The sequence below is a fragment of the Rhinopithecus roxellana genome, chromosome 8, assembly GCF_007565055.1.
Source record: "Rhinopithecus roxellana isolate Shanxi Qingling chromosome 8, ASM756505v1, whole genome shotgun sequence".
Lineage (NCBI taxonomy): Eukaryota > Metazoa > Chordata > Mammalia > Primates > Cercopithecidae > Rhinopithecus > Rhinopithecus roxellana.
Genome location: NC_044556.1, coordinates 66,570,925 through 66,596,973, shown reverse-complemented (window position 1 = coordinate 66,596,973; position 26,049 = coordinate 66,570,925). Strand labels below are relative to the sequence as shown.

At 37.2% G+C, this 26,049-nt stretch overlaps 1 protein-coding gene across 1 annotated transcript in view; it reads right to left on the bottom strand.

Annotated features, from left to right (window-relative positions):
- USH2A (usherin) overlaps positions 1–26,049 on the bottom strand; it is an 825,608-nt gene that overhangs the window by 608,770 nt on the left and 190,789 nt on the right. Inside the window, exons 13-14 of the mRNA XM_030936493.1 lie at positions 22,740–22,923; positions 7,412–7,575 (exon numbers count right to left, since the gene is read on the bottom strand). Of these exons, the coding sequence (XP_030792353.1) occupies positions 7,412–7,575; positions 22,740–22,923 (348 nt within the window). The remainder of the gene's footprint in view (positions 1–7,411; positions 7,576–22,739; positions 22,924–26,049) is intronic.

Here is a 26,049-nt window from a genome sequence, read left to right as displayed (position 1 = left end):
AGAATGAGGGTCATGATCAACTCAGTATACCACTGGAGGCTATATGAGTAAACAGCAAGTTCTCATGAAAGCAGGATGTTGGCAAACTGACAAACTGTATCTGCACCCAGAAGAAATGCTGAGGGCAGTCACAACACAGGCACAAGTGTTTCTTGTGATTAGGCACATCTGAAGCCTGTTAGTAATAATAGGAACCTGTGATCAATCAAGCAACTGACCAAACATTACCTCCTCCTCCCTGCTCTTTCTACCCAATAAATACAAAGGGCTGTGGAAGCTCAGGCAGCTGCCCTTGCTCACGAGAAGCAGGGATCCCCTTCTTCCCATGTTACCCTTCCTTTGAAATACTTTTGTTTTTAGTTTTCATTTCTGTATTCATCCCCCTTTGTTCAGTCTTGTAATGATGGTCTCAAGCAGTAACAGTAGTAACTGTCATAGTGATGGTCTCAAGTAGTAATTGTGGTAGTCTGCCACATCCATGCTTCAGTCATGCCTATCCAATGAAGTTGCTATAAAGGGTCGAGGCAGGCAGATCATGAGGTCAGGAGATTGAGACCATCCTGGGCAACAAGGTGAAACCCCAACTGTACTAAAAATACAAAAATTAGCCAGGGATCATGGCATGCACCTGTAATCCCAGCTACTCAGGAGGCTGAGGCAGGAGAATCGCTTGAACCTGGGAGTCAGAGGTTGCAGTGAGCCAAGATCACCACTGCACTCCAGCCTGGCAACAGAGAGAGACTCTGTCTCACACACACACAAAAAAGGTCCAAGAGGCCATGGTTGTGGGGCAGGGGGACGGTGGAGGTACAGGGAGAGCTCCAGGTAGTTAAATGCGTGCAGGTTCCTGGAAGGTGGGACACCTAGGGAGAACATGGAAGCTCTGCTCCCCTTTCCACGTGTCTTGTCCTATGCATTGCTTCATCTGTATCCTTTGTAATATCCTGTATCATAAATCAGTAAAAATAAGTGCTTCCTGAGCTCTGTGAGCTGATCTGCCAAATTAATTGAACCCAAGGAGGGAGTCACAGCCACCCCAATCTATAGCCAGAGGGTTACAAGCACAGGCAAAATAACCTGGAGCTTGTGAGTAGTGTTAGAAGTTGGGGGCAGCCTTGGGAACTGAGCCCTCACCTGTGGAATCTGCCACTACTTCCAGGTATATAGTGCAAGAATTGAACTGGGTTGCAGGATATTAATGCTGCAGAATTGCTTGTTCACCAAAGTAGAACAATTGCTTGTTCACTATCTATGTTGATAGTGGTGTGAGAACAGAGGGGGAAAAAGTTGTTTTATTCTACACAGCACTGAATGTAAAATATATAAAATTCCAAGTATTATGAATAGGCTTCCTAAAGACAAAGTCTGATCCTAAGGCAGACAATATTTATATCATATGTTTTAAAATAGTCAAACTAGATATATGCTCATTGCTCTCCTTTTGTCTTTTTCTTCTTTGGAATTTGCATTGTTCTATTAACATTCCAACAGTCTATATGCCTATTTAGACATAGGAAAAGAGTAGCAACAATCTCATAATGACACATGAGAAAAGAATTATTTCCGAATAGCACCTTACATTTTTGAATTCATGGATTTTGCATATTTGATATGGTCACGTTGATCGGATGAACACTGACAATGCATTTGACCCTTTCAGTGGATTTTAATTTAGAGTTTGAAATCCTGTTGTTCTTGGTGCAGCCACAAATATCATAAACTGCCTCATTTATGGCACTCTCAAACAACCTTGCAATTCATGGCAATTTAACATTTTTTAGTGAATATTAGTGATTTCATCTAAAACTCTGCATGCTATCAGGAACACAACAGATTTCAGAGTTAGAGCAATCAAAACTGACCTTCAGATGATTTTCTAAGGCAGCAAAATGCTTTGGGGATGAATGAAAATGAAAGAGAGATAGATGTTTCACTCCCATGTCAAAGGGTGTAGAAAATGATTTGCATTACATGAAAATTTCCTTGGCAACAAAAGTTCTTCACACACATAGGCTCTTTCCAAACAGTTTAAGCTGATTACTTGCTATGACCATGTCAACCACAATCTTGTCTGACTCCACAGCATAAATAAATAGTACCTCTTTGGTATTTAAATTGAAATTTTCGTAAACCAGAAGGTTTAGATGACTTACCAACACTTTTGAGAATAATATTATTACATCTTGGGCATGAGAAAACTTGACCCTTTATGTGCTTGAAGTAGAATTCCTAGAAAATGTTCATATATTCATTCATCAAAATTGCCAAGAATGCTATTTGCATATGCCAGACTCCCTTTTATGGAATGAGAGTATAATACTGTGACTAGATCCATCTCTTTGGGAACCACGAGCTTGAATCTCCAACTTTGGAACTTTGGTAGTTGTATGATTACAATCAAATATTGATTGGACTCTCTGAACCTTTTCTCATTTATATTAAGAGAATGATAATGTCTCCCTGTCAAGGTTATTTTGAAGATAAGGGGTGCGTGTGTATGTGTGTGTAGGTATGCACATATGTATGTAGGGGTGTGCGTGTGTATAAAGTAGTTGCTCAATAAATATCACCTTTATTTCCTCTACCCTCCAGTAGGTTGGAAGGCATCCTTGATTCTTACATCCCAATAATTATAAATGGTTTATTTGGCAATAAATACGCACAGATAATATATACTAATGGGAAAATTACTTCTTTTTTTTTATTATTATACTTTAAGTTTTAGGGTACATGTGCATAACGTGCAGGTTTGTTACATATGTATACTTGTGCCATGTTGGTGTGCTGCACCCATCAACTCATCAGCACTCATCAATTCGTCATTTATATCAGGTATAACTCCCAATGCAATCACTCCCCCCTCCCCCCTCCCCATGGGGAAAATGACTTCTATCTTAGTATCCTAATAGAAAAGTGATCACACATGGATCCTGCATGAAACTCATGGGACACTGGAGAGCACATGGCTAAGCATAAAAGGAACAGTGAATAGAAATAACATTGCAGAATTATACTATAGGTTTCCTGGAAGCACACAGAAAACAGATAATGTACAAGTCTTCATCTCCTTGGTTAAATTTTTGATGCATTATAAGTGAAATTGCTTTCTTAATTTCTTTTTCAGATTGTTCATTGCTGGCATATAGAAACACAACTAATTTTGTGTGTTGATTTTGTAACAAAGAACATTGCTGAATTTGTTTGCTAGCTCTAGCTCTAGTAGCTTTCTTGTGAATTCGTTTGGATATTCCACATATAGAATCGTATCATCTACAAGTAAAGAAAATCAACTTTCTAATTTGGGAGACTTTTGCTTACTTTTTCTTGATTACCTGCTCTGGCTAATATGTGGACATTTTTGTATTATGTCCATCTCAGATCTCAGTCTTTCATTTTTGAATATGATGTTAGCTATAGGGTCAACTGCATTTTTGCAGAGATGCTTAGGTAATTCAATGGGGAAATGATAGCAATTTCAACAAATGTCAATGGAACATTTGGATATCTATGTGTCAAAAAATAAAAATGAAATAAAAAACTTAGATGCTTAACTCATACCATGTACAAAACTAATTCAAATTATTTCATGGATCTAAATGTAAAAGTTTAAGTGTAAAACTTTAAAATAATAAAGGAGAATTTTTTTTTTTACATTGAGTCAGCCCAAAATTTCTGAGATAGGACACAAAAACATGACCCATAAAGGAAAAGCTTAGTAAATTGACCTCATGAAAAGTAAAAGCTTTTGCTCTTTAAAGTATACTATTAAGAAAATGAAAACCAAATCCACAGAATGGGATGACTATTTGCAAATTTTATCCCAAATTAATAAGGAATTCTTTAACTCAGTAAGAGGACTAACAGCTCAACTAAAATACGGGCAAAATATTTGAAAGATACTTTGCCAAAAATCACATGAATGACAATATACATGAAAAGATGTTCAACATTAGTCACCAGGAAAAATGCAAACTAAAACCACAATGAGATACTACTACACACTCACTGAATGGCTATAATGAAATAGAGTCAATGCCAAATGTTGCTGAGGCTATAGAGTAACTGGACCTCTTATAAATTGCTAATGTAAATGTAAAATAATACAGCCATGTTGGAAAATAATTTGGCAGTTCCTTAAAACATTAAAAATATATTCAGTATACAAACCAGCCTTTTTATTCTCAGGATATAAAGAGATGTAAAGACGAATGTCCACACAGACACTTGTAACCATATGTTCATGGATGTATTATTCATAACAGACCAATACTGAAAGCAATCTATGCATGAACTGATCAATGGGTAAATAAAATATAGTATATCCATAAAATACTACTCAGTAATTAAAGAATCTACTGAGACATGCAACAATGTGATTGAACCTCAAAAACATTTTGTTAAGAGAAAGAAGCTAGATACAAAAGCCTATACATTGTAAAAAGGCTAAATGTCGTATACTTTCATTTATATAAAACTCCTGGGAAAGGCAAAATTATCTCATCAAAGACCCTATAACTCGTTTTTTGGGGCTAGAGGTAGGAGTCGTGATTGCCTGGAAATGGGCACAAAGGAACTTTTTTGAAATGACATAAGTGTTCTACCATTGGATTATAATAATGCTTGCACAAGTATAAATGTACCAAAATCCATCAAACCATATACTTAAAGTGGTTAAATGTATAATATGTAAATCATACTTTAATAAAGCTGTTAATAAAAGGAGAGCTAGAGGAGGCTTTCTGGTAAGGAGAGATAAAGAAAAATGTGGATATGAAGATGAATAAATAACAACGAGAATAGTGTCAAGAAGACAAACACTACTAAACAGTAAGTGGCTAACTGTATACTTGTGTGTGTGTGTGTGTGTGTATGATTTTAGTTCAGTTCATAGAAGGTTGAACTAACTGTAATATCATTCACTAAGAAAGAATACAGAAAAGAGGACTATTTAATTTATGTTCGTTCCTGTTTTGCTTCCTCTCAAGAAGCATGACTATCATTTTGAAAGCATGAAACCAATATTTAAAGGAAAGAAGGGAAACACTCAGCAGGGAAATGGACTCTAAGAAAAGGTCTAACTACTTTATTTTAATTCAATCCTCTTACATTTTGGAAATTAAATCCTAGGATTCCTACCCTGATAGCCCGCCAAAAAAAAAAAAAGAAAGAAAAAGAAATCACAGATGATATTACTAAACTATTGCTAGTGGCCCCTAGAAGATATAATGAGGGTTATAATCCTGCAGTTCCCAAACTGTGTAGTGGGGTACCATGAGAAATTTTAATTTTAAATGAAAACACTTTTTGACATCTGTGGGATACAGAGAAAAATACTAGCCAGAGGTAGCTCACTGTGTCAACAATAGATAGCACTACATTCCTCTCAATCTCATCATGTCTTTGTGAAGCCAGTTGTTCTGGCTGCTTCTGCAAGGATCCAAAACAAGGACCATGTGATTATCAAGCTAGAACAGGAGAGAAGGCTGGCACCCTGCATCCTCATGCCAACATTTACATTTTTCTGCTCCCCTCCTATTATCAGTTTCCGTCACTCTAGCTATGTTTTGAACCCCTTTGAAGACAGGCATGTTGTCTCATTTGTTTCTAATAAATTGCCTCTGCTGATGCTGAGCTTCTAACTTTACACAGTGTTTTTGAAAATTTTGTTAAAAACCTAAAACAGATGAAGCAACAACCACAAGCAGTTGAAGGACTGTGCTCAGTATGATGTATCACGATTTTAAAGAGATCAAAAACCAAAAGGAATATGTCCAGGGAAGAATCATTAGGAATGTGAAAGTTTTTAAAAATTCTGACAAATCAGAAACACTTGGAAAAAATGTCCAGTTAATAAAATATAAAAGTAAATGTCTACCACTACTAAAAATTGTAGACTAGCTTTCCAGTGACATGACTATCCAGTTTTGCCTGAGAGATAATTCCCAGACTGTGTCTCAAATGCAAGAAAGAGTTGGTAGCATAAAGTAAAGCAGGGGCCAATATTTTCACAAAATTAGTGGCAGAATCAATCAGAAATCACTAAGATTAGATACCATAATTTCATTATAAATGATGATCTACAACTCATATCCAAAAGGAATATGCTAGAATTTTTGTTGCATACAAAGCAATCAATTGTATTGCTAATCAATATATGACACATCGTAATTAAGTGGCCAGTGAAGTCCAGATTTGTGTTTAGACTGTATTTATATATGAAAGGAATTACGATAGTTCCTTCCCAAAAGAAGCATGAATACCTAGTTTTACTTATTCTGAAATCAGAGGGACTGATGAAACGTGGGATGCTGAAGAGAAGCTACACAGGTACAAAATATGAATACACCTTCTTAATCACTAGCTACGTCTTGCTTTCCATTACCTCAAAATCTAGTACAGTCGTTTTGGAGTCCAATATTCCATTACTTATTTCTCTCCCTCTCCCCTTAAATGTAGATAGCAGAGTTCCAGACATGCTGGTTTGTGATGATCTGTCATGACTTGTGGCGTTTCCTATCATTGTGACTCATGACAGTCTCAGGACACCCCAAGGAGAATATGCATAGCACAATATGTTGTAGAGGGCTCCTACCACATGTTCCCAGCAGGCATTTCTTAGGAATTCTGGAAAAGGTAAGGATGTATGATCTTGAAGTAAATATAGGAAAATGGTCAATATGTTATGAAATTGTAGAACTGCAGGTGACCTTGTGAGGTCAATTCAAGGAACTGAGAAGTGATGTTGAGAAGTCAAAAGATACTTACATGGAATCTTTGGCTTTAAGGAATTAAAAATATAAATGTGAGAGATATTTGAATTAGTGTAACTTAAAGTAGAAAGAAATATCAATTATAGGGTGAGTAATATGCTGTGGTGGATGATACTAATTATTATAATGTCAATAAACAACTAATGATATAATAGTGCCCATAAACTTTGGGGGATGGAAGAATATCAAACTTATAATAAACAATAATACACCCCTTATTTGTTAAAAAAGCAAACAACAAACAAAAACTTACATGAAAATGTCTTTGTCTAGTTAAACCAACTATTTTGGTTTAACCAGTACTGTCCTGATTTTACCACTGAAAGTCCTGTGTCCTGGGAAAACCCTTGGTCTGGGAACACCTAGGAATTTAATCACCTCATTGTTGATTTCATTCCAACAAACCATTGTAAATTTCCCACTACGAACATAATTGTATTATCATTTCCAATTGTCTAATCAAGGAAAAGCACACATATTTCACTGAATGTGTTTTTTTTTTTTTTTTCCGTCTCTTACCTACATTCTTCACATTGTACTAAGTCTTTCTGATGAGTTCTAAATGGAGAAAGAAAACAATGAGATGCAGTCCCCTGCAAGATGCTGCTTCACAAACCAGCACTGAGCCAGAGTTCACTTACTTTTGCTGCAACCCAATAGATTGTTGACATCCAAGTGGCTTGCACTGGGAACACAAGCATCACACTTTGAGCCAGTGACAAATTGTTTACAGAAACACTGGCCTGTGACCAAGTGGCAGGTTTCATTCAAGGCTCCTGAGAGATGACAATTACAAGGCTGACATCTGAAAACAAGACAAATAAACCATCAAAGAGAATAGTGTTTTGATTAATAATTCATAGTATAAGTTACACCTACCAATAGCATTGTAGAGTAAGACGGTTTGTTTTAGCCAACAAATTGAAAAGAATGCTTGAGCTAAACAAATATAGAATCAACATAAAATAAAGGAAAATAGAAAAGATGTTTATAAAACTACTGCTCCTGGTAAAACCTGTATAAAGCTTTCTCTTTATAAACTAACTAATAGCAAAAAAGATGTTATATTGCTTTTTAAAATCCCACAGTATATCTTACAGATTAGTTTGAATCCAGTTGTTCAATTAGGAATACTGTAAATTTTGCTTTTACAAAAGCAGTTCTCCTGTCAGCTAAAAATTTAGATTAGATACCCATAAAATTATCTTTTCAAGTGACTATCCAATTGCAAAAATAGAAAACCAGGGGTAAATCATTGCTCTCCCTAAAACTCTTAAAATTCTATAGTTAGTTCTATGAAGGCTAAATTTCACTAAGAAAATTGCTTGAGGAAGACAGGTTCAAATATTGTTGATGCCTTAATATGGGTTATATTTCAGCTTCTATTTTATGAACTAAACTTATCTATCCACAATGGTTGGAGAATACAGTATTATTCTGATTTATGAAAAGATGCAAATGATGTAAATATAATAAGATAACTTTATTGCAGCTTAAATTTCTTGGATCCAAAGTTGACTGTAAAAATACCAGTAGTGGCATTTTGCCATAATAGCAAATAAAATTTGTTCCCTCACAGTGAATTATTCAAACATGTAGCCTATGCCAATGGCACTGATGAGGATAAGCAATGTTGGTGCCATGAGGTAGTAGAGAAGCAAAAGAGCACATGTAAGAAGACCACTCACCATTAAAAAGGTACTCTCCTTGTGGTACGTTTAAAATGTCAACTGGATTCACCTCTATGTTCTAATAAAGATGCTGAATGGATGGAGCTACTTTTCCCCACTGCAATTTTTACAGTGTGATCTCTTGAGTAATCATTCAACGCCCTTAAAAAGGCTGATAAAAGCTAAGACTGCCAAATAAGCTGCAAATTTGTTTTATGGACTAATATCCCCTTGGGAATAAATAAAGTACAGTTTTTCTTGAAAACCACTGTACTGTAGTTTGCCCTTTTTATGGTCATGATAAAAGGACATTTTCCCCCTTCAAACAACTATATTAGGTCTTTTATCTATACACATTACATCAGAATTTCATTTCATATAGAAGTTTTGTTTAGGTTAAGTTTTAGAGCTGAGAAAATTATGTATTATAATTAAAATGGAATCATAGATGCAAAAATATTTGATTTGCTCTTAATTTCATTACATGCTATTATGTAGAGTCTATTGTTTATAGGCTTTTAATATAATCTTAGTGTGCATAAACAATAAGAGAAAAGCTTCTCTCAATGTGTGTGTGTGTGTGTGTGTGTGTGTTTGTGTATATATGTATAACTGCACCACTCATGCATAAGTGTCTCTTGAGTATTTCAGTTTTTATTACCATTCACTCCTGGAACAATCACACTTATTTTACATATACTACATTTAGAGTAATAGCTTCCAGTGTATAACATAATTCCGTTCCTTGGTGTAGTTCTATTTTTTTCCATCCAAAGCATGCAGTGTTTTGAGCAATTAAATGTGTCTATTCTTAATTTTATAGTCTCTTATCCAAGCCATTGTTATAGTCAACTTATCTGACTTGTTATAATCGCTTGACTTCAGTAAGAATTTTTCCTAAATGAAGTTCACAGGAGAAGACTTTTCTGAACATTGTAGTTTGTTTTTACCCCAAAGGACACTGGGGATAATTTTGTAATTAATGATTAAATAAAATGATTCCTTTAGATTTCTCTGCCACTCAAATATAATTTTAAACATTTCCAAGACTCTTTAGCAAATAAGCTACAAGTTTGATGTCATTTTATAAGTTATCCCTCCTCAAGAGTACCTCCTAAATGAAATATATTTCACATTTATTAAAACAAAATTATACATAATAAAGGAAAAGACATTTTAAGCTTAGAAAGAGAAACACCAAACTAAGATGAATTGCAATATTGATTTTGCCAGGATAAATGGTTTTTGTAATATTAATATAAAGAAACCTTTATTACACTGACTCTCTTGGTACAGCCAGAGCTTCTCCCACAATCTGTTTAAAATCTTCATTTTTCATCCTTATGGGAAAACCTCACTTGCTAAATGGATTTCATAAAGAGTAATCTGTCAAGATTTATATAGATAAACAATTTGTGATGTTTATTGACCAGTTCATTATGGTAAACAAAACAGGAGTAAAGCATCGCTAATCTCTGCCAGCACTTTGCTATGATAGTACTCTTTGGACCCTTACATAACTCTGTATTTACTGGTTACAATGGGAGAGAAGTTGGCCTCTGTCTCCTAAATCACAAATTTATATACTTTCCTTTCCTAGGAGTTTCTTCCAGTTGTGGAAACAGTGAGAGAAAGTGTTATCCTAATTATTACTGTTGAAGAAACCTAACTATTAATGAAAGGAATATGTTTCAGTAATGCACATCATTGTCAGAAAATTTATCATCTGAGGGAGAACTGCTGTAGGAGGCCCAGAGATATATCCCAAGATACATAGGTCATTTTATTGACATTTCTCTTTGTACACCCCTCCTCTGTCTGGGGCCTCAGCTCATGGGTACTATCAAATTGATTTAAATATTGATTGACATAAATAACATTCATTGAGGGCCAGCTATGTTCCAGGACTGGAATAAACATCAAGGATATAGAGATGAATCATATAGAATTGCCCCCGTCCTCAAGGTGCTCACAATCTTGTATGCAAGATAAAATGGAAAGAGCATTAATAAAGATGTATCCAGACTCTAAAGGTCCAGAAATGGGGCAACTCACCTAATCTGGTAGCAGAAGAAGGGATGGGAAGGGTAATTTTAAGTAAGATTCTTGGAGGAGATGCTTGGGCTGAATGTTAAAAGATGAGTAGAAATAAGCCAGGTAAGTCGGGGAGGGGCAAAAAAAGAGAAAAAAAGAAAAAGTAGAACAAGGTATGAAATTGCAAGCAGCTCAGTACTCTTGGATGTAAATTCAGAATGGGAAATGGTGATAGGTAAACCTGGAAAGGTGAGCAGAAGTAAGATCATGCTACCTTAGGGCAGTGGCAAGGAGCAATGGAAATGAGCAGGATACACCTGAGAAATGTTAAGTAAAATTGGTAGAATGGGATGCCAAATTGAAAAGAGAAGGGAGGATAGGTATAGAGTTACTCCCGGTCTTCTAACTTGTTGACGGGGATGATGAGACATCATTCAACACAAAGAATGAAGGAGAAAGAGAACTCCAATTGCTAAGGGATTTTAGATAAGGATTACTAATAAACAAAACAGAAAGAGACTTCAAGGCAAATTGGCAAAATTGGGCAGAGTTTTTTGTTTGTTTGTTTTTGTTTTTGTTTTTGTTTTTGTTTTTTTCCATCAGTGCCTAACACAAAGACTAGCGCACAGTAAGGATTAGGTAAATATTGTCGGATACAGGAATTGATTGTGAATAAAGCACCAGGGAAGCTTTAGACTTAGGATAGGACACCAGAGATTAATCTAAACATGGTTTGTAGCTCCAATAACAAGTTAGCTCTTTTGAGCCCCTTTTTATTGGCTTAACTCTGTCCCCCTCGCTAACCTCACTCCCAGGGAATGGACAGCTTTCTTTAAGAGCTGGTCTCTGTTCAGATTCTCTTAGAACAGTGTTCTCAGTTCACAGAATTCGGTGAGTGCTACAGTGCCCTCTAGAGGAGTCTGGTTTTCCCCGATTAACAGTGGAGTTGTGGTTTCATTGAGCTTCTTAGTTTTCCCTTTAGTTACAGCCTATTAACAGCATCTTTATTCTCTTGGAGGTGGAATCAGAATTATAAGAGAGGGATTTGAGGCTTGGGCATCCATGTTGTGTGAGCTGAAAGCCATATTCACATGATTTATTGAACAAGGAAATGCAAGTGCCTCATCTGAAAGGGAGACGTCAACAGTGTGCAAACCCACCCTTTTTGGTGAATTTCCCATGCACAAATAGGGAAACTCATAAAAGCTAGACCAGGGGCAGTGACTCCCTTGCATCCAGGCAATAGTGACAGCTAAGTCCAGGCAGCCTGTTTAGCAATGTTCTGATCTGAGAACACTATCTCTTTCTCCTTTGTTGACACTCCACGTATTTATGCAAATAACTAAATAACTTTAAGATATGATAGCAGAATCAAATTTTTAAAGTGCTCTCAGAAAGAAGAGAGATTTCACTTATTCTCTATGGTCTCAGAAGGCAGAAATAAGACTAGGTAAGAAAGTCAAGAGACTGCAACTTTTTGGTCAATATAAATAATATATTTCTATTTGTTGCAGAATTACAGATGTTTGAAATAAACATGAGCTACTTCATGAGATAGTGGGCTCCTTTTAGTTCCATGTTTTGGAGCAGAAGCTGAATGGCCATTCACCAGTTATTCTGAAAAGGTGATTTATGCAGAGAAATGTATAGGGTAGAGTTTAACCAAAATTACTTTTAAGGTTCTTTCCCAGTCTATAAAGTTATGATTCTATTATGCTTAGTGAGAATAAGTAATTTGCCCAAGGTGACAGTAAATCTAGTTACAAGGTCAGCAATCTTTATCTATAAAGGATGAGATAGTAAATATTTTAGGCTTTGCAGGCCGTGTGAACTCTATTGTAACTCAACTCCACTGCTGCTGCTGTAGTAGTAAAGTAACCACAGAAAATATGTAAAGAATTAACATTGTTGTGCTCCAATAAAACTCTATTTACATAAACATGTGGCAGACCCCCAGGCTATAGATTGCTAAACTCTGGCAGAGCAGGTCATATTATGCTCACCCCAACAATATCCAGGTTCTAATCCCCCAAACTCGTGAATGTTACCTTACTTGGTAAAAGGAATTTGCAGATCTGATTAAGGATTTTGAGATGGGGAGATTATCCTGGATATCTAACAATGCCCAATGTAATCTAGGGTCCTTATAAAGGAAGGCAGGAGGGTAAAAGTCAGAGAGAAAACATGTAAGGACATAAGCAGAGGTCCAAGGAAACACTGCTCTGCTGGCTTTGAAAATGAAGGAAGGAGCCATGAGCTAAAGAATGTACACAGGGCACAGTGCCTCACGCCTGTAATCCCATCACTTTGAGAGGCCGAGGTGTGAATTCAAAACCAAAACCAGCCTGACCAACATGGAGAAACCTTATCTCTACTAAAGATACAAAATTAGCTGGGGGCGGTGGTGTGTGCTTACAATTACAGCTACTTGGGAGGCTGAGGCAGGAGAATCATTTGAACCCAGGAGGCAGAGGCTGTAGTGAGCCGAGATCACACCATTGCACTCCAGCCTGGGCAACAAGAGCAAAACTCCAGCTCAAAAAAAAGAAGGAAAGAAAAGAAAAAAAGAAAGTAAGGAAGGAAGGAAGGGAGAAAGAAGGAAAGAAAGAGAGAGAGAGAGAGAGAGAGAGAGAGAGAGAGAAAGAAAGAAAGAAAGAAAGAAAGAAAGAAAGAAAGAAAGAAAGAAAGAAAGAAAGAAAGAGAGAGAGAGAGAGAGAGAGAGAGAGAAAGAAAGAAAGAAAGAAAGAAAGAGGTCTCTAAAAGCTGGGAAAATCAAGGAAATGGTTTTTTTCCTAGAATCTCCAGGAGAAATACAGGCCTGATTTTAGCCTAGTGAAACTCATTTGGAGCCTCTGATTTCCAGAACTGTAAGATAATAAAATTTCATGCTGTTTTAAGCCACTGAGTTTGAGGTATTTTATTCCACCAGTAATAGGAAGCTACTATATCTGGTCTAGTGGAAAAGACAAAACTGAAACCTGGATATTCTGATGTCCAATTGCGTGTTACTCCTATTACATCACATTGAATAAATGCTACTAATATATAAAAACTGATACTTCTTATTGGATCGTATATCATCTAAATTAAGGGAGAATATACGGTTTGGCAGCCATAGGAGATTGCAAAAATCGCAACTCTTCACCTTCCCCTCCGTGCAGGTCCTTTGCAGCTAACTGTATAGTTAGTTCTACCCATCACAAAGGAGAGTCTATTTATTCCCCACCACTTCCAAACATGGTCAAGCTGCGTGCCTTGCTTTGGCCAGTAGAATAAGGCAAAAGTAACATCCTGGTGGTTCAGGCCTCAAGTGTCTTTGCATGTTTCTGCTTTCTTTCTTGGAAATCTGCCACTACCTTGTGAGAAAGCCCTGCCTTGGCTGCCAGATGATGACAGGCTTGTGGCCCATTTACCCTGTCACCCCAGATGACAGCCAGCTGTCTGACAAAGAGTCACTGAGGAGAGGGAATCTATGAGGCACACTCCCTAATTTTTCCATTATCACACCATAAAAGGAAATCAGTTGACAAGAAAGTTATCTGCTTTCATTTGAAGTCATTGACCTGGTTCTCAGAAAAAAGACCAACTGAGATCAATCAGAAAAAGGCCTGTGAAAAGATTACTGGACCAAATCTATAACCTAGTGCTGAAATGTAGAACATGTGCAGTAAAACCAAAAATAATCTGGGCATAGAAGAACTTCCCTGTATTTTATCTCCAAAAGTCTGAGCCTTTATTCTCCCTAACCAGCCTTGGTGTCTTACTCTCTATGGACAACTTCAATGTGTGTCAGCTAGTAAACAGGACAAATAGTGACACTACTAACTCCTTAAGGCTTAAAACAAGGTAACATAGAATATAGAGAGGGTATATCATTAGGGAAGAAACTTTTGGGAGTTGTGATGTGTGGTTGTTATGTAAGACAACTGTGGGGTACCAGATGAACTGAAGCAGTCCTGGTGGCTGTGGGGCAGAGCAGTCCTAGTCACAGGTCATCTTGAGAACAGTGCCAGTAAGTGCAGGGTGTCAAATATGGGTCTCCACTACCAACTGAGATGAATTAAATATGGCCCATTTTTGTCTCACTGTTTTTGGGTTAGACAAACACTATATACCTTTTTGCATTATTGATTTTTCAGTGGGCAGACTTTTTTTTTTTTTGCTTCATTGTTTTTGATACTGATTAAATCATGTTTGCTTTATGTGTCAGAGGTAAATGGAGTAATGTTTGCACTAGGATCAGCTTTTTTAAATCCATGCCCCCTTTTTTCTGGTAACTTTTGAAGAATAAACCACTTAGATGGAAAGAGGCAAACGATTTTCCAGCTTGGTCACAGAAAGTTATTGTTGTGTTGCATGGATTTTTGTTGTTGGTTGTGTAGTTTAGGGTCAAGGTCTGTTTTATTTTATTTATTTTGCCCTTGGGAATACAAAAAAATGTGTAGAAAATAAACCAAGAGAAAACAATATAGCAAACCTTGTTGTGTCCAACAAATAGAGCATGAGGAAGGTAGGGAATATGTGAACTAGGCAGATAAGAAGGCGAGGTTATTTTCCAAATTGATGAAGAAGTAACATGATACTTGTACCTTCCCCTTTCATAATAAGATACTTACAATCTACTGTATATTTTGAAAATTAATATTTTAATTTCCATTTGTTATAACTGCATTGCAATTTTTATAAATGTACACATTTCTATTTGTAACAACCTACAACAGTGCCTAGATTTCAAAGTAGATTCAATTGATCTGGAATCTACTCTGTTTTCAAAAAAATTGTTTTAACATCAGGTCATAGCTGTTTCCCTATACTGCATATCTATATACATTTACACTACATGTGAATTTTTTCCTTTAAGAAACAAAAATTTCTTATACTTGATGGAATCCCATATATCTTAGCCAATTGTTACATGTTTTCAGTATAGCTAATGTTAGTGTATACACAATAACAACCAGAAGTCAAAAAAAAAAAAAAAGGTTCAAGAACAGTATAATTCAAAAGAGGAGTGAAAAAACATAAAAATGAGAAAACTCATTTTTATCTCTTTTCAGTGTTGAACAGAAGTCCGAACTCAAGCAATTCTCATTGTCACATTTTAAAATATCTTTCTCCATGCCCTTCTGTGCTACAGGATTTCCTCTGTAATGATTATCAAAGTTGAAGTGAAAAGAGACAGCTGAATTCATCAGTAGGATAGGAGGGTCAAGTCAAGTTACCAGCATTCCACACGACTGATTTAGTAAGAGACAAATCCTGCTGATCTCCTTGGGTCCCATATGGCCATGGGAAGCTTTATTCTTTCTATTCTTTTTAGAGAGTGGCTCTTCTTTCCATAGCACTTTCCAGCAGTAGCCCGTAGGCTCATTCTACTTAACAACAGAGCCAATTCTGCCAGACCTGAGAAGAATCTAAGCCCCACTCAAACTTGAGAAGTTTGGACTTAAATAATTATTTGAAGTTTTATGTCTTTTTCACCAAGATGATGATAGCATGAGATGGCATGAGACTAATTTTTATTTGGGGGGAGATGAGGAAGTAATGGTTAGTTCTGTGCTGACTATATTAAAAATGAAATGCACGAGGGACTTGCAAGCGTAAAACTCAGAGAGACAGCTGGCTACAGGCCTAGAGTGCATGGCAGACATGATCATATGTTTGAGAGCCATTAACATGTATGTAGTGATTGAAATCAGGGACACAGTTGTGGAAATTGAAAGGACATACTAAAAAGGAGTAACCAGCAAAAGAGATAGAAAACAAATAAGAGAAGTAGAATCTCAGAAGCCAAAGGAAGAGGTAATTTTAAGAAATAAAGGGGAACAATGAAATGACCAGCACATTGAAAAACCATGAGTCATGAGAAGCAATCATAAATCAGTTTTACTTTTGTCTTTTACTGACCCTTTAAATGTATAATATGGAGCTAATTTCCCGATGTACCACGTGGATGTAAAATTAGTTAGTCACATGGCTTTTCTGGTCTTTCTCAGGCAATAGAATGTCCTACAGTTACTTTACATTGCAAAATACAAATTCAATTCAGAAAATAGAATGTCTAATCCTGTATATTAGTCAACACTCCAATCTTTATTTAAAGAACAGACATTTTCAAGAACATACTTATCTCCCTTTCATCTAGCTAGGACATGATCAAGGCAGCAAGGCTATGACCAGAGAAGGTAGATTGGTTAGCCTGCCGCCTCATGTAGAGGCTGCAGGAAGGGTGGAAACAATATAGCAAACCTTGTTGTGTCCAACAAATAGAGCATGAGGAAGGTAGGGAATATGTGAACTAGGCAGATAAAGAGGCGAGGTTATTTTCCAAATTGATGAAGAAGTAACATGATACTTGTACCTTCCCCTTTCATAATAAGATACTTACAATCTACTGTATATTTTGAAAATTAATATTTTAATTTCCATTTGTTATAACTGCATTGCAATTTTTATAAAGGTACACATTTCTATTCGTAACAACCTACAACAGTGCCTAGATTTCAAAGTAGATTCAATTGATTTGGAATCTACTCTGTTTTCAAAAAAATTGTTTTAACATCAGGTCATAGCTGTTTCCCTATACTGCATGTCTATATACATTTACACTACATGTGAATTTTTTCCTTTAAGAAACAAAAATATCTTATACTTGATGGAATCCCATATATCTTAGCCAATTGTTACATGTTTTCAATATAGCTAATGTTAGTGTATACTCAATAACAACCAGAAGTCAAAAAAAAAAAAAAAGGTTCAAGAACAGTATAATTCAAAAGAGGAGTGAAAAAACATAAAAATGAGAAAACTCATTTTTATCTCTTTTCAATGTTGAACAAAAGTCCAAACTCAAGCAATTCTCATTGTCACATTTTAAAATATCTTTCTCCATGCCCTTCTGTGCTACAGGACTAGCACCACCCAAAGCAGTCTATTGTTTCTGGTCCTGCATATACATAAAACTGACTTATCACTGACAGTGGTACCTTCCTGACTTCTTCATTCATCTTTCTCACCACCAGGTATCACTCGCCTTTTGTTTTAGTGCAGTCAGATGCATTTTCTTTTTGACTGGTTGCTTATTAATTCTTTTTTTTTTTTTTTTTTTTTTTTTGAGACGGAGTCTCGCTCTGTCGCCCAGGCTGGAGTGCAGTGGCCGGATCTCAGCTCACTGCAAGCTCCGCCTCCCGGGTTCCCGCCATTCTCCTGCCTCAGCCTCCGGAGTAGCTGGGACTACAGGCGCCCGCCACCGCGCCCGGCTAGTTTTTTGTATTTTTTTAGTTGAGACGGGGTTTCACCGTATTAGCCAGGATGGTCTCGATCTCCTGACCTCGTGATCCGCCCGTCTCGGCCTCCCAAAGTGCTGGGATTACAGGCTTGAGCCATCGCGCCCGGCCTGCTTATTAATTCTGTAGCCCACAGGAATCTTGTCCTTTTCTCTACACAGGCCCCTTTGTCTTCTAAGTGGTACTTTGAGGACACACTAAGACAACCTAACCCTGTCTCTCTTCCTTGTGGTCTTCATCTGGTCATGAGAAATACATAGTCTTCCTTGTCATGATGAACTCTGGGAGTATAAGATATGCGGGGCATTGTCTTCCAACTTACCTATCCAAATCTAGCTAGACTGTTTCTTGTCAGTTAGATTTGCCAGATCTAAGATAGATATCAATGCACTGGTCTCTCCAACTGCAGGAGACACATGTCACCTTTCAAAGGATCAAATAAGACCTCCTCACTGGACTCAAGTGGAAAGCACCACCAACTCCTCCCTTTTTCCCACCGGTGAAACCTTTTCCTTCATTCTGTCTTTTCCTTCATCTGTTTTTATTTATTATATCTCTTTATACACCTTGTCTTTGATTTGCATGAGAATTTAATAGTCACATAACTAGTTCTTGAAAGTCTACATGTTGCAAGTTCTGCTAATGTATGTATCATGCATGGTGAATAAAGAATGAATGAGAAAGAAACAAAATGAAGAAAAAAATCTGCTCTTTTATTGTTTAAATCATGTTTTCTTGAATCATAGTGCTCTTTTTAAATGTTAGTAAGTGAATGAAGAGTGAGAGATTAGACAATAACTTTCAGGGCTCATAAAAGCAGGGCAGAATCAAGGGAAGGAAGTTGTAGAATGAACAGCATTTTTGTAGACAGTTATGATATTATCCATAGAGAGATGTTTGAGTTAAAATAAAGGGAGGATTTGATGGAGCAAAGATCATGGAATGGAGGAACAAGAGTAGGAAAACCGGAAGGGATTATATCAAGAACCGCGAACAGGTTATTTTTAAACAAAAATACACATGGTTTTCTTCTAAGACTAGATAAAAAATCAAAAATGTGTGACAATGTAGACAAGCTGGAGATGGAGAAAAGATAATCTGGAGATACTTATATCTGGCTTTATTTTGTCTATGAGCAGAGGGCCAGATTATCTGCAAGGGCAAGAGCATAGAATTAAAACTCAGGAGACTGGCAGGAGCTTAAAAGGAGAAAGAAAGTAAATTGATAAGAAGTATATACACTTTAGTGCTTCAGATCAGCATAGGTACATGATCTTTCCCCAAGTCCTCACAGATCGGGGCAGGTGTAGGGTGATCATCCCTGGAGCTGACCCCACAGTACAGCAGAAGGGAGTCCGCAATCAGGTACTCAAACGGGTCAGAATTAAAAAGGTTTTGCCTCAGGCTAAGAGAAGACAGTGAAGTTAGGCATGGGGTTGATCAAAAGAGGACTAAGTAGGGATAATGGGCTAAAGATTAAGAGAAGTTAAGGAGAAGGTTATGTGAGGCTTCCAGGGTCAATTGGAGTTGGAAAGATATGATATATCCATAGAATAGCATTCATGGGATTAGGAAGATTTGAGAAATAGAGAAATTATAAGTGATCACAAAATCCAGAGTGTAGCCATGGAAATGGGTTGTTGGAGTGGGAAGTGAATGAAGAGGCCAAAGAACTGCATCAATACATTTCAAAGTCATTTAAAATAGTGGCAGGAGTTAGAAAAGGGGGAAAAATAGAATCCCTCTCCTGGAACTAGAAAGATAAGAACAAAGGGGATTGATTTGGTTTGGCTGTGTCCCCACACAAATCTCATCTTGAATTGTAACTCCCACAATTCCCATGTGTTGTGGGAGGAACACAGTGGGAGGTGATTGAATTATGAGGCAGGGTCTTTCCCTGCTGTTCTCATGAGAGTAAGTCTCACAAGATCTGGTTTTAAAAAGGGGAGTTTCCCCGCACAAGCTTTCTTCTCTCTGCCACCATGTGAGACATGTCTTTCACCTTCCACCACAATTGTGAGGTCTTCCCAGACATGTGGAATTGTAAGTCCAATAAACTTCATTTTGTAAATTGTCCAGTCTCATGTATGTCTTAATCAGCAGCATGAAAACGGACTAATACAGGGATGGAAGAAAAGTGCTACCATTTCCAAGGACAATTTGTAATTTTAAAAAGGTAATTCTCACTACCCCCATCAATATAACAGGAGTCAACTAATATGTAAAGATATCCAATCTCATTTATATAAAACTTGTGGATCTTTTTGTTTAAAACACACTCTTGGCTTGGCCTGGCGCGGTGGCTCAAGCCTGTAATCCCAGCACTTTGGGAGGCTAAGGTGGGCAGATCAGGATTTCAGGAGTCCAAGACCAGCCTGACCAACATGGTGAAATCCCGTCTCTACTAAAAATACAAAAAAAATTTAGCCAGGCATGGTGGCATGCACCTGTAATCCCAGCTACTCAGGAGGCTGAAGCAGGAGAATCCCTTGAACTTGGGAAGCAGAGGTTGCAGTGAGTCGAGATCGTGCCACTGCACTCCAGCCTAGGCAACAGAGTGAGACTCTGTCAAAAAAAAGAAAAGAAAAGAAAAATCCCAAACTTACTCTGAATCTTTCATATTTTTAGAAATCTACTCAGCTTCTCACACTTCAGCTCTATTTTCTAGACTCTAACCTGCCCTCAGTCTTTTTGTGTATCTGAAGTCTGCTTTCTGTCTCTCTCTCTCTCTCTCTCTCTCTCTCTCTCTCTCTCTCTCTCTCTCTCTCTTTCTCTTTTCTGAGACAGGGTCTCGCTCTGTTGCCTGGGCTGGAGTACAGTGGCACAATCTTGACTCACTGCAGCCTCGACCTTCCAATCTCAAGCAATCCTCCCACCTCAGCCTCCCAAGTAGCTGGGACTACAGGCAAGAGCCACTGCACCTGGCTAACTTTTTATTTTTTTATAGAGATGGGGTTTTGCCATGTTGCCCAGGCTGGTCTTGAACTCCTGGACTCAAGGGATCTGGTCACCTTGGCCTCCCAAATTCCTGGGATTATAGGAGTTAGCCACAGTACCCAGACTGAATTCTGCTTTCTTTATTGTAACCTCAGTATCTTCTAAAAATGTAGCTTAAACCCACTTCTTTGATCCTTCCTATTCCTTATCAATTTATGCAAACATTTCAATCCACCTTCTAACCCAGGGACTCTAACTCCAGTGCTAGTCAGGCCTACTAGAGAGTGACAGGAGATGGAACAGTACTTTCTAAGCAATTCTTGTTACTGGAATAAAGTAAGGTGGGGAGTAAGAGTGAGATAGATAATGGGAGAGGAACAGAATGAGGTAAAAGTCTCAGCCTTGAATTTAAGAACATTGAAGGGTAGAGGAAGCAATGTAATAAAGGAAATCAGATCTCACTTAAAGAAAAAAAGTTAAGTGAAAAAGCTGAGACAATCAGACATCCCTAGGTCACTGGACAGGGGTTTTGCTTATAACCTTGGGAAGACTAACAAGGGGGATGAGTAGAACAAAGATGGGTAATTGAATGTCACAAAATGGCACTGATGGGCATGAATGTTGCAAGGAGGACAGTGGATTGGGAAGGATATTTTTCTCCTGGTAAATGTGGTCAGAACTATGAAAAAGACAGCGGTGGCCAGGAGTGAAACAAATCAGCCCAAGAGTTCCAACTGGGGAATCTGTAGAATATTCTTTCAAAAAAGTCACACATAGGAGCTAGTATGTGCAGTGATTGGCTCCTATTTTACTATCAAAATCCTAACAGTGCTTTTAAGATTTACTGTGCCATGTGCTTTCTATACTCATTTAAGTTATTTATAATAACATTAGTAGAAAAGAGTCACGATGCTCTCAGACTATCAAGATAACAAGTAGAGTGTCACAGATTAAAATATATGTATGTCTGTATGTCTGCATGGCATGAAAACAAAATTTATTTTAATAAAAATTTTAAATGATTTTTCTGGTTTTTAAAGATCACATCAAATTTTAAAAGAAAGTCAAAATGAACTAGTTTAAGTTCCTTTTCAGTAATTACCCTGTCACCTGTCCACCCTCTAATGGAGGTGTTAATGAGGAGTGGAGCAGCCAAAAGGCAGGCAGCAGGGGGGCAATGAGTTTAAAAGAGCCCAGATAATCACAAACCCTGAAATAATTAGCCATTATATTTATAAATACACACATATTGAGAAACAGATTTGACTGGTTTTATCACATGCTTTCTGAGTTCTGCACACACTACTAGCGTCTCAGGGATAGGAGCTTCAAAGAAGTCATAGATTTAGTCCAGACTCTTTAGACAAGCTCATAATCTCTCTCTCTCTCTCTCTCTCTCTCTCTCTCTCTCTCTCTCTCTCTCTCTCTCTCTCACACACACACACACACACACACACACACACACAGAGAACTGGCATTATAGCACATCTTCAAAAATACAGCAACAAACACAAATGAGTAAAGACAAATGGCCACAGATACCCAGAGAATAAGAAGTAGAATATTAAAGACAGTGTAACTTTCAAAAGTGATTTACTTTCATAATATACTTTACACACTGAAAAAAATCATGTCGCAGAATACAAAGCTATTTTTCTTATCTGCCAGTCTTTAAAGCTAAATTAGAAAGACAAGGAAAATGTAAATAAATGCAATGAACTGATATGCAATAAATTCAAGGGCAATGAAGAACAAGGCATATACATATATCCCACATACATACATATATATATATATATATATATATATATATATATATATATATATATATATGAGGTTTCACCGTGTTGGCCAGGATGGTGTGGACTTCTTGACCTCGTGATCCACCTGCCTTGGCCTCCCAAAGTGCTGGGATTACAGGCATGAGCCACCACACCTGGCCAAAAAAATACTTTTTACAGAAGTTATTGCTTTGCAACTGCCAAAAAAAGTCAACTGTTGGTAAAGAAAGAGTTTAATTATTAAAGCTTATAAAGATGTACCTTCCAGTCTGAGGATCAAATCCAAAGTAACGGTCTTTGCATTGGTCACAACGTTGCCCAGCAATGGAAGCATCTTGGCAAACACACTGACCAGTCAGGCTATTACAGATGTGATGAACTGAGCCAGCTGTATGGCATGAGCATGGCAGGCAGCCACTGGCACTGCCTGGAGAAATATAAAAACCTAGAAATAAAGACATTAAAAGTTTTATATATACTTTTTATCCACTCTTTTATTTAAAGCATAATAATTAATTACACAGAAAAACAGAATACTCTACCATGGCACTATCTCATTCCCAATACAAATGTGGTTATATCTGTTCTTAAGTGTGTCAATTACAACCAAAGAAAAGCTGAGTAAATTATCTACATTGTACTTGGGTGTCTCCCAGGCATCTACAATTCAATGTATTTAAAATCTACTGCTTAATATTTCCACAAGAAACTTGACCTCCTCTAATCAGCTCCATTCCAACAGATATTACCAGTCATAGAGTTGCTTTGGCTAGAACACTGAGGTATCTTTGGTAGGGCAGACTTATAAAATATAGAAAACCAGTTGCATTTGAATTTCTAACAAACAATGAATTTTTTTAGTAAAGGTGCATCCCATGCAGCATTTGCTTAGACTAAAAAAAGTTATCTGAAATTCAAATTAAACTAATTCTGTATTTCACTAAAACAAAAGTTTGCATCCTCCTCTTCTCTGACCCTTTACATTTTGCTAATTATCAAGTCCTGTGGATGTTGCCTCCTAACAATTTTAAACCTTCCACTCTTCATCCCCACTACCATCTCCCAGATAAAGTCACCAACCACTTTTTTTATAACTAATACTTCAAACTAGATGTTACCGTAGGGGCATTATGTTGAGTATCTCATTTAGTTGTCATAGAAATGCAAATAACGCAGGAATTATTATTACATCTATTTTGTCAATTAAAAAACAGAAGATTGAGAAGGTTAACACACTTTCCTAAAATGGTAGAGTTAATGGATAGCAAAACTCAGGTTTACACCCAGGCCACCAAGTCCCAGAGGCCATCTCTTCTAATTGCATCCCTCTCGTCCTGTTCCAATCTATTCTTCGTAGCAGTCTTTTTCCAAAGTGCAGTTTGGACATTTCACTTCTCTGTTTGAAACTACTTGATGACTTCCTATTCCCTTCAGGAAATAAATCCAAATCTCTCATCCAATTTCCAATCCTACAGTCAGGTCCCAGTTACGTCTCTAGCTTCTGCTCATGGCCCATTCCCAGCTTAGTCCTTTGCAGCCATATATGTTCCTCTTCTTGAGACCTAAAGGCCTTTTCATGGGCTGTTCTGTCTGCTGGGATGATTTTGACATATCTCGTTTGCTTAGCTCACTCATATATGTCAGGTCTCGTGACTTCCTCAGGCAACTTTCCCTAGGCCAGGCTAGGTATGCCTGTTACAAATTCATAGCATCCTGTTTGTTTCCTGTTTACAAAAATTATAATCAATCTCATTTCCATCAAAATCTAACTTCCATAAGGGCAGAAAACCCATCTGTTTCATTCATCATTGTCTCCCTAGCAGCCAGTACACTGCTTGGCACATAGTAGGCACTCCATACACATTCTATGAACAAATAAAAATGAGTTCAATTATTTAAAAAAAAAAAAAGCCTGCAGAATTGAGAGATTTTAGCTTAACTCTAAAACCCATATTTTTTTTTTTTCTTGTAAGAAAAGGAAAGAAATACAAATATGATTCAAAAGTCTATTCAAGTTACTTAAAATCTCTTCGGACCCAGGAGATGGAAGTTAACTGTTATAAAAATCAAAAGCTATCAGGTGGTTGAATTATGGAGCAGGCATTTGAGGGAGAAATGGTTCTCAGGGTTATGTGATATGTGTGTGCATGTATGCACATGACACATGCACAGACACATGGGTACACACACAAGCATGTGCAAAATGCTGCAAAGAATTTTACTGAAACAATGGGATAGAGGGATCACAGAAGGATTCGAATGAATACAGTTACAGCAAATAAAAATGAATTGTACAATTGTCATGACACTAATTCAAAGTTCATAAAATAGCAATGATATTGAAAGAAGGAGAGCAGGAGCACAAAGTGAATCCATTCTGTTATCTATTCTATAGGGAACAGCAAAAAGTAATTAGGATACTCTAAAACTCATTTCAGGCTCTAGTTGAAAACAAGCCATTTTCTTATAGCTACCAACAATTGGGTTTTTTTCCTTCCCCTAGATCTTGTACATTGCATCTTACAAAGTTTCAAGGGCAGCAAAACAGAATTGTGCTCCATGAGAGGAAAAGGAAAGAGCTCAAAATCTGTGCCATTCAGCTGGAGGAAATCAACTAATACTATCATATTATCATAATTTACAGCCAGATTACGCTATTTGTTTATTTGTATCACCTGACAGCAATTTCCCTTATATATACATTTGAAGAAATAGAGGATGGCCATGACAATTAGTATACATTCTTATACCTGATTCATCACATGGTCAAAGTCAAATTCAGAAGGCTTCCATTTAAATTCAAGGCCACTGTGGTTGTGATTCTTTGTATTTTTGTTCCTGTGAAGGTATCTAGGCCCTTAAATCCATGATGATGGCATCATGAATGTGCTAACAGCCCTCCAATTTGGATAAATTACCCATTAGCACAGATACTTACAAGTAGAATTAATTTAGACTTATTGCAATAGCTCCAAGCCACAGAGAATTTGGAACAATTAAGGACGATTTTTAGAAGAAATGATGTATTAGATAAACCTCTAAGTACAGTAGGGGATGGCATTTGTGCAGAAGTTAGGTAGTCCAAATTTTGCGGAGTAAAGAATGACACAGAAAAATCAGAAATATAAGCAGAGAAGAACTAAAAAGATGTTAAAGCACCTAGGGAGACTGCAAATGAAGGTAGGGCTTCCAGGAAAAGACTGCCTGGGAATTTGCCTTGGGGTTAATTCCCCTCCTCCTCTCCGGAGCATGATTATAAAGGTTAATCCCACCAGTATTTTAGTTGTCCTATTTTTAAGCAGTTCTAATTAGGATGACTCAGGTAACTTCCTGTTTAAAGATCACCTCTTGCCTTACCTGAATGTGCCTAATTCTAGACCATTACCTCCCTTTTATGACTTCCAACTATAGAAAACAATCTTTTCCCTTTCCTTCTGCTTAAACTTCAACTCCTGAATTATAACTGACCTTAATTTATTTTAACGTAATGCATTTCTGACACCCCTTCGTTAGCTCTACTTCATGTTCCAAATCTTTGTATCTGTAGCATTATAACTGATCTTATTGAGAT